Consider the following 13,456-nt stretch of genomic DNA (forward strand, 5'->3'; position numbering starts at 1 on the left):
CCCGCCTTCGCCCTTCAGTAGCCGGGATAGGCTCCGGCACCCCGCGACCCCGAAAGGGAAGAAGCGGTCAAGAAGATGGATGGATGGTTTAGTTCAGGTTTTTATTCATCTATAGAAATATATGTTCATTGTTTTGTTGACTTTAACATTTAAAAAGAAGAACCAGCCAAAGCAGAACTTCGATTTTAATTTCCTATATACCTTTGGACCAAATTCCCCCACGCAAAAGCATAAAATAAACCTAAAGTTTGTCTTTTGTTTGCAGTTTGGTAAAAAAAAATTAGACAGTTTTGTGTTCAACACTAATTGCATTTTATCAAGCGTTTTGTGTTGTTATTGGACACTTTTGTCTTTAGCCATTGTGATGTTTGAGATTTCTTGTTCAGTTTGTGAATTTTTTTTCTGCTCATCTTTGCCTGAGGTTGAATTGATTTCTTCAAATCATTACCCATCTAGAATTACAGATTCTGTGCATTGCTTAATATGTACAATTATTCAGATGGAATTTGCATTTTCCCAATAGCTTCATTCTACTTACATTTTTTGTCACCATGACTGACTTGATAGTTGTAATTTGCCTTCTTGTTGCTAGGCAAATCATCATGTTGTCTCTCTAGATATTTGCTATTAGATACTGTACGCTGCAGCTCACTCTGGATTGGTACGCAGTCTTCATGTCAGTTTGTCAACTACTTGAAGCATCCGTGTTTATAGAAGGGTACAACTGAAAGCACATTAGTGATGTTAAGCTTGTTATTTTAAATTAAGGTTCTAGTCAATCAAATTCCTTCCAGATGCGGAAACACTGAGACTTTCTTCTAGGAACTGACACACAGTAGTGAAATAAGAGGTGAATAATTTTATTGATGATCTGTCAAACATTTTTAAGCGTTTCCACGAAATGTTCATTATCCATGCAGTGGTTTAAGTGTCAGATATGACCTTTCAAATTCACATTGAAATTCCAAACCCGAAGATATAAAAAAAGATACTCTTCTGTGTGTTGATGGAGAATCATCCAGATGATGTTGTCTTGAAGTTGAGTAGTGGCATCTGGACTTATTGTCTTCTCTTACTTCACCACTTGTAGATTCATCACTCTCTTTAGAGTCCTCAGTATTTCTTTGCAAGCCAAAAAATATGAATTAAGAGGGAAAAAAGCAGACATTGACGTCTTTAATTTTAGTCTGTACATTTTACATCCATTCAGTAATCATTTTTGCCTCCGTATTTTTGGTTTATTCTTCAGATTTTGCATGCATTTATGTTTAGTATCTTTCTGGATATCTTAGGATTTATGACACTGTTGTTGCCATGTTTGTGCTTTGTTTGTCTTTCATTCTGTAATTTACATTGATCTTTTTTGTATTTGATCATATCTTCTGTCTTGTTTTGTCATTTTGAAATTCAACCTTTAAAAGTGTTGGTCAGTGAAACCATTAGTTTATTTATTCAAAACAGGTTGAAAATCAGAAAAAACTAGAACAGAAAATACAATTTCATAAATTCAGTGAACATGAATGTCTCGTTTGACTAACATTAGGATAAGGATACATTTTTTTCATCTTGATTTTAAACAAAAATAATAACTAATATTGTGTGATTTTTGAGTTTTTAGATCTTCAATGTTTTGTTACTTCTTAATTATTGTTTTTGGTTCATTGAGTCAATCTGTTGTGAACATTTAATATTTACACAAATGGGTCAAATTATTTACCATTTTTCATTTTAGCCCTCTATGATTACATTAATTTGGGTTAATCATGTGACTATTTTGTTTTTTATTCTTAAATTTAGTCATTTTAATTAGTTTGAATTATTAATTACAAGAATATAGATGATTTTGTAAATTTTGGTTGAGATTGAGGCCATTTGATTTTGCTTTTGAAAACGTTAAAAAGCAGGGGTTTTTTTGTACATGTTTAGATTGTACTAAAAACATTTAACAAGCATTTATTTAAAGCAGGGGTATTCCAGTCCAGGCCTCGAGGGCCGGTGTCCTACATGTTTTCCAACCAACCTTCCATTGAAGCTCCTTATTGGCTAAACATACCTGATCCTGGAAATTAGCAGCAGATAAGGCAGGATTTCTGGAAAACCTACAGGAAGCTGGCCCTCGAGGCCTGGATTTGGGCCTCTCTGCTGTAGGTTTTCCAGAAATCCTGCCTTATCTGCTGCTAATTTCCAGGATCAGGTATGTTTAGCCAATAAGGAGCTTCAATGGAAGGTTGGTTGGAAAACATGTAGGACACTGGCCCTCGAGGCCTGGATTTGAATACCCCTGCTTTAAAGGGATGCATGACACTTTTGATGAAACTGATCTTCATCAAATTACCTCGACCAGATGTTTAAATCAAAAATAATTTATTGGTTATCTTCGTTATAAGTTTTGATGTTTACAGAATATCAAACTATGATATTTGTTTAGAGAAGAGTTATTTACTTTTAAACTTTTTTTCCCCTGAGTGGAACAATGCAAGTACCATTAATAAAGTTTTATTACAGCTGTAGTAGAATATGTCTTTCTCTGGGTTTTGTCAAAGTTCGGCTTCCCTCTGACATCCCTGTCACATCGCGTCCAGCAATTTTCTTCAATTTGTCGAGAATTCACTAAAGAGAGAAGTTGCCGTGACATCTCCACCTGTTCGCTTTACTATTCGTTTTCCATAATTTTTTTGTCCTGACATTCATTTCTCTGTGAAGAGTCTGTTTGGCTCGAGCTCTATCTCCTCTGCTTGATGGATCAGGAGGCAGCAGGGTGTTCAGTGAGAGCACTTAGACAGAAAATTGCAACAAGATTTGGATCAAACATAATTACAGTGGTTATTGAAGAGGCCTCCTCGGACCAATCAGAATCTGCTTCATCTCAGCCTCATCTCCTCCAATAACACTTTCTGCTCAGCTCAGAAGGTTATTCTCCTAGTTTAGGTACTTTTAATGTCTGTAAAGCCATTACAGCATTTATCCCTGCATGCATAAATGGATTGTGTAATTCACTAGATATGCTGTACAGTTTGTTGGCCTTTGGCAGTGCAGTATTTCTCTATTCATTGCATAGGTGTCATTGTTTTTGTAAAAAAAGATACAAGTTTTGACATATTTAGTGATCCAGTTTCGTCTTTTCTCTATTTGTCCCAGTGTGAAAGCCAGAAAAGGCAGTGTAAACCCCAAACATAAACCTGAAGCCGGGGTTCATGGGAAATGTAGGCTTTGTTCAGCCTTGAAGACATTGCCTGTTTGTGGCTCTGATGGACACAGTTACTCTTCAAAGGTATGATTTTGTTTTCAATATATTTTTTTACTTTTATCTTCAGTCTTTTCAAATTAAAACTGTCTATTTCTGCAGGTGTCTTCTGGTACATCTCTGATGCGAAATGTTATAATTGCTAACTCACTTTGTCTGTTTGAATGAGACACTGTAACAAGTGTTTACAGAAATTGTTGGATGCTTTCCTCTTAGCTCTGCCATAAACCTTTTAATGTTACTTATTTGGCATAAAACTTCACGCAAACTAACATTTTCTGAGAAAAACCTTTGGGATTGATCAAGATGACATTAAATAGGTAGTCTGACTCGAGCCTAAAAATAAATTAAAACAAGTGTGCATGGTTTTGAGTTCACAGTTTTGCTACCAAAGGGATAAAAAACATGTCGAGTTTGTGTTTAGAGCTGTCATCTCTTAATCAGTCAGATTCAGAAATCCCAGAATTGCAATCTGAGGCATCAATTAAAGGTGTAATTTTGTCTAGGAAAAACAGTGGTGTATCCAATGATTGTTTTTCACTGTTCTGTCAAACATCCAAATATTACCCGTGTCTTTCAGCTCAGCAGGATTTCAAATTATTTATTGGCAAAACAAAACAAGAGGTGTTCCTCCTCATTTTCTTCAGCAACAATTAAAGTGTTTCATTGGGATCACTGAAGACAGCTGTTGGTTCTTAAAATCAAATATTGTAGTCTGGGTAAAGTTAAATTACTTTTCTTTTTTTTTTGTGATACAGATTTAGTTGTAAAGAAATGTCTCAAAAGTCTTTCCCTGACTTTCACACAAACAGCTCCAGCTGGCCTATTCTCTTTAAACTTCTGCAAATGAGCTTAGGGACTCAAAGCTGCAGAGGGATGTTTGTTTAGCAAAAGAAGAACAGCATTACATATTAACACCATTACTTTGGTCAGTAATGAGTAATTTAATTACTTTTGGCAAGAGCCATCTCTGTTATTCAAATACTATTGAAGCTGTTTCAGTCAGACATGTCTCTCATATGTCCGAACTGTAAAGTTTTCCTATCTTTAATGATGATGACTGGCTCAGGATAAATGGAATTTCATTAGAGATGAGCAGATAGTCATAGACAAGCGCACAAACACATATCCAACACCACAAAGGCAAATCCCGTTCTATGAAGTGAAAGTAGGTCTTCTTATGATGCTGAAAAATATCTGCTGAGGCAATATCTTCAGAGGCACGTCTACAGTAGCTGGTCAGTCATATGTGTCCTCTATCACGAGAAAAAAAAATGTTAAAAGGCATAGATCAGGGGTGGCCAACCCTGGTCCTCAAGAGCCTCAACCCTGCCTGTTTTCCAGCTCTCCCTGGACTGATTGATGCTGACAATTGAAATCAGGTGTGTTCAGTCAATCAGGATGTGGAATCATTTACGTCAACTAATCAGCAGGAAGCTGGTCAGGGAGAACTAGAAAACAGGCAGGGTTGAGGCTCCTGAGGACCAGGGTTGGCCACCCCTGGCATAGATCATGCAAAAAAATCTTTTTTTGAGCAATTATTATGGTAATTCTACATGAAATTTAACACAAAAAGCGATATTTTGCTTCATTCAGGCATCTCTGAGCACTCTTCTAAAATTTTGTTCTCTGAGCACCAACCCCTTCCAACCCACAACAACAAGCAGGTCCTCACATTGTGACATCAATTCACATTGTGACATCACAAATTGGGGAACAGCCCCTTCCCGGAACAGTCTGCGCTGCCAGCACCGCCCCATGACTATCACACACACACACTTTCTCCACTGAGCTAACTGTAATTGTCAAAAAGCTTTAATTATGTAGGCATGTTATGCACATCCATCTTTGCAAAAGTTCAGATGTTCTGTTTTTGCGGGCAAAACACAGAAATGCTGCAGAGGCCGACTTTAAGTCGATGTCATGTCACAAGGAGCGAAAGGCGGAGCCTCAGAAATCAAGCAATCTCACTTCCTGGTAGAAAAATTAGGTGGTGAAAATAACTCATATTTCACCAGAAATATGTTCTTTAATGTACCAAAGGTAATATATGATCACATACTGTATATGGAAATAGTTTATTCTGAAAGGCTTAAGAATAACATGATTTTGGCCCTCTAGAACACCAAAAATACAGTTTTCATCCGAGTGGGGCTTTACAGGTGAAGTCAATCGAGCTTGTTAGCAGCAAGAGTTCAGGTTTTCCCCTTTTTCTCAGTCTTTGGACTTTCCTCATTACTTTTGTTTCCCCCCATGACATTTCTTAGCCCAAAACTGACAAGACTGGAGATGGATTCAGGTTGAAGAAGTTGTTCTTTTTAATGACTTGCTTTCCACAAACCTGGATTGTGCTGAGAAGGAACAAGAAGAGACACGGAAGAGGCAGGAACTCCCTCTGCTCTCTGTGATCATTTAGTTGAAGGAGTTCAGTTAGTTGGGGGATTGATGGGTCCCTGTGGTCCAACTTCAAATCCGTTCACCAGTGATCTGGCGGATTTGAGTGTATTCATATTTCATTATTGCCTTACATGCCTCCCTCCTCATAACCACACACAAACACTCGCACGTCTGCAGTTTCCTATTAAGAGGACAGTGCTCCTATCTCCTGAGAGGCTAGAATCCATTAATTTACCTCGCGTAATTCATCTTTTTTTCCCCTCTCCTTTCTTCTCCTCTTTTTATTCGACCATGTCAGGTGTTAAAATACTGTTTCATCAAAACCACATTAACCCCAGGAGAAAGACAAACATAAAGATTCATGGAGCTTCTCCTTGTGCTGACAGTGACTCTGAGAGGTCATCTATTTTCCATTCTGCTTCTCGGTCGGCCTTCCCAGACAGCCAATTCACAACACTAAGAATGAGAGAAAGCTCCGCTCCTTAGTCAACAAATTTCATTAAGAAACATTAGCAGCGCTATCATAGAGGTGGCAGGGAGGAAATGATTGATTTGAAATACAACGTGAGAAGTGAGAGTGCCTGCAGAATAAGGCTGTCCAAAGTGTGATAAGTGCAGGAATGTTCATACTTCTACGAGGCGTATCATCTCGCAAACAGAATTTACATATTTCCGTTTTTAATATTCCTCTTGGAAAGTCTTTGTAATTTAATTTTTTTAAGCTGCCTAAATAATGTCTTACCTCCTCACCTGTTTCAAATCAAATGAATGTTGTTAATTAAATTGCATCTAGATTGCACTCTTGCTTCTCCGCTCACCTCTCTTTTTTATTAACTTTAGTTTTATTCTTCTCTACTGCATAACAGAATATCATTAGAAGCCTCTTTGTCAGAGGTTGTGTTAACATGTCTGTCTCATGCATCCAGTTGTTTAGTCTTGTTACAGAGCGAGATTTGGTTTAACTATCAAGAGAACAACATAATTTTTTAAGTTTTTGTTGTCCTATTACATCAAGTTAGAGTAGGTTGACACAATCAGTTGACATCCTGACAGGGTTATTTAATCTATTTCTGTGCCTTTATTACAAATAAAGATTAAAATATTAGAAAAATATTTTTAAAAATTAGTTTTTCTTCTTTTTTCTTTTTTAATGAAAAATAAATGTCTGCAGACTTTCAATTTTATATCATGATTTTGTGTTTATCAGTTGAAATGAATCATATTTTTATTTGTTTTAAATGTGTTATTATTATGCCCTTTTTGCCAAAATAGAAAAAACTGTGTTGTTTTCTAGGACATAGTTTCTGCAGAGTGGCAGGAGTTCATCAGAAATTTCCATCTTAGTTGGAGCGCAATAAAAGATTAGTAACTTTCCGTCACACATCTGTTTACATGTTCTCCCGCTAGCTTACAGCCTCTCACATCCCCGACCTAACATTACTGGTGCAACAAAAAAGATAAACGAAATTTAAGCTATAAAGCCATATACAGTTTTAAACCGGACAACAGTTAAGACAAAACAAACAAAGACATGCATGGATCTATTTGTCTCCATTAATATCTTTATCAGTTTGTTCCTTTAATTGTGAACATTCTTGTTGGATAGGCAATTGGTGTGTGACTAATATTAGTAAACCACACAAATTCTAATTTGGGCTGAAAGAATTGTTTTCTTTTTTAGGAAGTATTTCTTCACTTTTTTATTGAAACCCTTTTGACCTCATCAACTGAGTAGCTCCTTCAAAATAAAACAGGGGACATCAGGAGAGATTTTTGTGAGCAATAACTCATTAAATCACCCAACGTATTACATTTGATACTATTTGTTCCAGGTTTGTTTTTTGTGCAACCAAAGTTTCCAAATATGATTCCCTGTCTTTTTTGTTGCAGTGTAAGTTGGACTTTCATGGCTGCATGTCTGGGAAAGTAATCTCAGTGAAATGTAAGGGACTGTGCCCCTGCTTGCCTCATTACGAGAGCACCAAACCCCCTCATGATTCTGAGAAGACAAGTGAGTACCCACCTATTTCTTTTTCAGATGTCATTTCAACTTCCTTACTTTTTGTCTTTTTCTCTATGCTACAATGTGAAATCTGAGCATTTTTTACAGACTCTTTCATAGTTGAGGTTGAATTCCAGCGAGCAGACAAGGGAACGAGTGACGAAGATTATCGGAAGTCATTTTTAGGTTTAGAAAGGCGCTACACTTGAACATACAAAGACTCTTTTCACCAGTAATCCCTTAAATTGTCTGGTAATTTTTCGTTTCTTCTCATTCAGTTCCTATCACCACCCCCTTCAGTGGTGTTATTTTCTTCCCGTTCCTTCCCCTCCGTTGTACCCTTTCTGTGACAGCTGCAGGGATCGATGATGGAGCACGTGTGTGTGCGTCTTATTGTTTGTCATGAAAATAGGATTTCCGCAGATGGATGGAAAGATTCTAGTGGAGAAACGAAATCTAAGCACAGAAAGGGATAGATTGCTATTGTTGCAGGTTTCCTCTTTCACATGGAAAGTGAGTAGGGGGGTTGGTTTGATTTTCTGATTGCTGTGCATCTACACTTCATATCAAAAGTTCATGTGTGTTCCAGCATTTGGATTTCAATTTACCTCTAAAGTCTTTTGTGTTCAGATGTGAATTGTATGACACAACTTGAATGAGTTTGAGATGTCTGACTCAATGTAGAAGCTTGGAGGAATGTTTTTACTGTTTGCTAGCGCTAGTCGTAATATCTTCTGATATATAAACTGGTGGAGAGCATGTCTCACATAAACTGAGAAACAGAACATTGACTCGTAAGAGGGTGACAATACAGATGTGTGTTCTACTGAAAAAAATGAGAAACTACTCTAATGCTACAAACATGTGTGTACACGCTTTTAGCATATGCTGTTCACACAGGACTGTCTCTATGCGATACTAGCACATGTACTCACCGTTGGAAGAGATGTGGAGCAAAATGTCAAATCTCGCTAATCTTGCTCAAGTTTTTTTTTCTTTCACAGCTTTATTCCAACTGATGAAAGACTTGGTGTCTAATTCCATCCGGGTGCAAACTGAAACTATTAATTTATGGACGCTAACCATACGTTACCACCAAATCCAAGTACCTGATTGGTCAAAGTTTAACTTTTTTTTTAACTCTGAAGCTCGCTCAGTTACTGTGTATTTTGTACATGGAGCTCGAAAACAAAACGTGTTTAGTGCAAGAGTTTTCAACTGCATATACATGTCTGGTGTGAGTATAGCATTATAAATAGTGAAAACTTATGTTAGTTTTTTTTTTTAATTATATACATTTGATTGTAAAAGTTTAATACATTCAAAAAGGTGACGTCTTAGTATGTAACTATAACATTTGTAACAAAAATGGTTGCGTCTACTAAGTATGTTTCCTACCAACCTGCCACTCTTCCTGCCTCCTCTCCTATAATAGGGGATAATAGGCTGGATTTAATACAAAGACTAAGTGTCCACTAATTAATGAGAGCTTTCTTTATCGTAGCCTCTACTCCATTAGTTTGAGCCCAACTGACGGAGAGAAAATGGAGGGATGTTTTGCTAAAGAAATGTTTCAGCGGCTTGACTTCTGTCAAATGAACCGTCCGTGGCCTTTGTTCAATATAATCTATAATTGTTTCTTCGGATTGCTGAAAGCTTGTTGCTGTGAGGGAACAGTGCTGGGTTGGAAAAGGCAGGAATTCTTACTTTGCTTTTTTCTATTGTTATTGTCTTTTTTAGTACACTTGCTAAAACCAGCATTTATAAAGGCGGTTCAAAAGCACATGTAGTCACAAAGTACACAAAAAGAAATGAAGGTTTGTCAAATCTTCTGCCGATTTCTCATTTGATCCATAAAGCATACTAAGAAACAGATGGGAATGGTAGTAAGTGGGTGAAAACTGAGTCACATTATATTCCTATAGTAACAGAAAATTCCATCTTCTTTGTTTACTGTTAGGGACCTGTTCAACTATGGGCTTTTATCACACTGTGATTGCAAATATCAAACATCGCATTGGTGGTTGGCACACTTGTTGCAAATTTTCAGTTATATTGTGCTTAAGATTCAATTCCCGGAAAGAAATTTACCAAAAACAAAATAAATAAATAATTATGCCAGACCATTTTATTTCACAAAACTGCTCTAAAAAGACAATTTCCTGCAAAGACAAAATGTAGTATTATCATTTTTTTGTAGAAATACTTTTCCTTTTTTTAACCTTCTTGTTTGGGTATTCAATTTTTTTTAAGATGGCATTTTTATGGTGGAATAATAAAAAAAAAAAAACTTGTAGAACCTGAGCCATAGCTCAACATAGCAGTGTTTAAGAACACATACTGTATTTTTTGCCGTGCAGTGGAATGAAAGATGTTTACAGGTGAATTGTCACTTTGTTGCCCTCAAAGTCTGAACCAGAAGAATAATAACTTTAAAAGGATTCTTACTGTTTTAAGTTACCTGCTGGAGAATACAGTTGAACAAATGTTTTCGGGCACAATAGTTTTATTCTGGACCTTGAAGATGAAGCAGGCGAACAAATTGAAATATAATCATACTTATCAGCTTTTTGTCTTTTTTTTAAATCTTAATTTCTTTAGTGAATCCTTCATGAGGGACTTAAACAAACAAAAAACAATATCCTTGTCCTTGTTTAGAGTTAGCAACACTCAAGCTTGACAGCAAAATTATTCTATTTTTGTTATTGTTGCAACTTAATCTTCTACTTTCTCTCAATATAATTGCTGTTTCTGTTACAACATTTGATTTCTTGATGGGAAATAACATTTCATTAAAAATAATAAAGCTTTTTGTGTCATTATAGCCAGAAGTAACCGGAAAACTAATTCTTAAGGTGTTCCAGCTTCTTATGTTACTGTGAGGTTTGAAGGAATGGGAACAAATTATTTTCATTTAGCTACTAACTCCTTTAATGTTCTTTAAGTATTGTTCTTTTATTGGTAATGTTCTGTTAAATATATTCAAATTTGTGGAAAGAATGTGATTTTCAGCTCACCGCCACTGGCTTTCATGCAGCGGTTGGGTGCTTGCCACTGAGATTTGAACGTCAGAGCAAAATGAATGTGAGGAAACGGCTTTTCTGTGATTGCTTTGTCCATAAGAATGAACTGATTTCAGCAGATGTAACAATGTGACATGGCTGTTTGAGTCACTTGCACCGGTTGGCCACATAAGATGGTTTGGTCATTAGAACAGCTATGCATCAAAGCTGTTTGTCTTGCTTCAAGAAAGTGTAGCATGCTGGCATGAAGGCGCTGATGTCATTTGATTTGTCGTCTCCCCCGCAGCGCCACTGCTGTGACACTGAACACCAACACTTTCTTGAGAAAAAGCTCTGGCACGAAGCGACTGCACATAATCATGATTGGAGCTAAGTGTGGTTAGTGATATTTGTAGTCTGAAAGAAATCATTTCTGTCTAGACATTGATAAGGCGAAAGGAGCTGGTTCAGCCCGGATGAGATAATTCTACTAAGTAAATTAGATTTTTTCTTGGCGTTTTTATTGTCCTCCGGATCCACAGAGAGCAGCCAGGAGGACAGACTGTGCTGTCCTCTCTTCTGCCTGCACATTTCCCATTCTCTCCTGGCTTATGCCAGTTCTTCTGAGATTTCTCCGGGGGTTTACCAGAGTGAAGGATGCCCACAAAGCCTCAGTAATTCTCAAGATTGATTTTAAAAACTACCTTGTTTCCTTCCTTTTTAAGGTTTTGGCACATTACCATGGGCTTCTAGGATACATCAGAGCTAAATAACATACCAAAAAAACTATTAAAGTACTTTGATAATTTGTAAAAATAATATTTTTTGTATTATAAAAGTACAAAGTCAAATACTCTTAAAAAAAAGTAGCCTTTTTCCAACAATGTGAAGCAGATGCTTCTTTTTGTCAGCACTTTCCTTTTTACTGAAATATTCTATTACAATTTGAACGATGGGATGTTTCTAAATCACACTGGATTTTTCTGAATGCAAAAATGCTGATTGTATTTAATTTTTTCAACAACAATGGGGTGAAATGACACATCCTGGATACATATGGGAGCTACACAAAAGTCTGAATAAAGTAGGTTTTTATTTGTCTCCTTAGCCCGACTCACAAACTTAAAAGAAAATTGGTGATATAACTGCCTCAAGACCGAAAAATGCTTCAGCTGTCACTGATGTGCTGTGGATTTTGAACATGGAAAACTAGTTAAAAAACAAGTTTCAAAGGCTGAAATTGATTGAAAGTACTTCTTATCTCTTTAGGTGCTGCCTGCTTCTGTTTTAGTTTAAAACAGATTTACTTGGACACTCATAAATGACATTTCTCCCTCCTCCTCCGTGCTGTGTGTTACTTCGATGAGTCTATTGAGACAGTGAAGTCAGCAGCAGAGAACATTTTGCTCCAGTCTCATGGCCTTTGCTTACACTTGGAACCTTCTAATGAAGTTCAAACTGGAACCAGAGGATTTCACATGATCGAAATGGGAAAAAAAAGTTGGGGACAAAAGCACAGATTTGAAGTTTAAAAATTACTCCTCTTTTGGTTAATCTCTAATAATAAATCTGTAGCCTCTCATCTGCCTGCAATATTACATATTCCCCTTCGCAGAATCATAGTTGTCCTTTTTTTTTTTTTAACCGTAAAAAATCATCTTCCACTTTGACTCCTTGGTATTTTCTTTGACTTTTCTTCTTTTGAATTGATTAAGTGTCCAAGGCATCAAGGTGAGCACCACCAGCCTTTCTTTTACCCAGAATTATAATATTTTTTACAATTTAGTTGAGTTAATTATATAAGATAAAACAAGCCAAAGTGGTTTTAAAATGATGAGGATTCATTTATACTAAGGCCTTGTATACAGTAAAGGATCTCATGATTTTATTCACTGGAAAGTGCTTTAGAGAATTAGCTTAACTTACTTATCTTGATAGTAAAACCTATTTTTAAAGAAGATTTTAATATAGATCCTCCCTTTTTAAAGTCAGTTGAATATGTTTCAGAAAAGCAAAATGTATACACCAGTTAATTAAAAAAAATGTCACAACTTCAAGTTTCGGGGACAAGAAACATAGTGGAAAAGCTGCAAGTCAGAGGACCTGAAAGAGCAAAGATGTACGGTATCTCTCACAGAAAAAGTATTGACTTTCTTTTAGATGAGCTATAAGACAAATGGCTGTCCCTTGTTCTCCTCCCCCAAAAACTGGTTACAGAATAAAGAAAACAACATGCATAAAAAATACATATGTAGATTTAACACACACACATATATATATAAATATTACTTTAGGAACCAGTGAGATAAAGTTAAAATACTTTAAAGTCATGCTGTTTGTTGTATTTGTTAATCTCATGTTTTACTGCAGACTAAAAATTTGTATTTATTAAACCTCACATTTCTAACAGTATTTAATTCTTTTTAAATTATGTATTATGAAATAATGTTTTTTTAGTCCTTTAGACTGCTCTCATCTTTTTATCTTTATGCTGCACTTGTTTTGTGCTCAGTATTTTTTTTTATCTCAATCATTTCTTTAACTTCACTATCCAAGCTGTTGAACTTTAAAAAAAGCAAAGTTTTTTCATCTCTCATTTATAATTCAAACCTCCTTGTGACATGTGAACCGCTTTCTTTTCTACATCCTTTTTGGTGGGTAAACAAACATCTCCAGGTGACAGGATCCAGCATGCATTGCAGACATGCTGTGAAGGTTTTCTCCAGCTTTGTTTCTCTTCTTTCATTAAAACACACTGTATGTTAGAGTCTGAGTTATCTACTTCTGTGAAGCAGAGAACTTGTGTTTACA

The 13,456-nt window shown here is 36.2% G+C and overlaps 1 protein-coding gene across 1 annotated transcript in view; it reads left to right on the plus strand.

Annotated features, from left to right (window-relative positions):
* The window catches only part of spock1 (SPARC (osteonectin), cwcv and kazal like domains proteoglycan 1), a 109,152-nt gene that overhangs the window by 79,306 nt on the left and 16,390 nt on the right, over nucleotides 1-13,456 (plus strand). Inside the window, exons 7-8 of the mRNA XM_024283943.2 lie at nucleotides 3,139-3,271; nucleotides 7,532-7,652. Of these exons, the coding sequence (XP_024139711.1) occupies nucleotides 3,139-3,271; nucleotides 7,532-7,652 (254 nt within the window). The remainder of the gene's footprint in view (nucleotides 1-3,138; nucleotides 3,272-7,531; nucleotides 7,653-13,456) is intronic.

The sequence above is a fragment of the Oryzias melastigma genome, linkage group LG10 (genome assembly GCF_002922805.2).
Source record: "Oryzias melastigma strain HK-1 linkage group LG10, ASM292280v2, whole genome shotgun sequence".
NCBI classification, from domain to species: domain Eukaryota; kingdom Metazoa; phylum Chordata; class Actinopteri; order Beloniformes; family Adrianichthyidae; genus Oryzias; species Oryzias melastigma.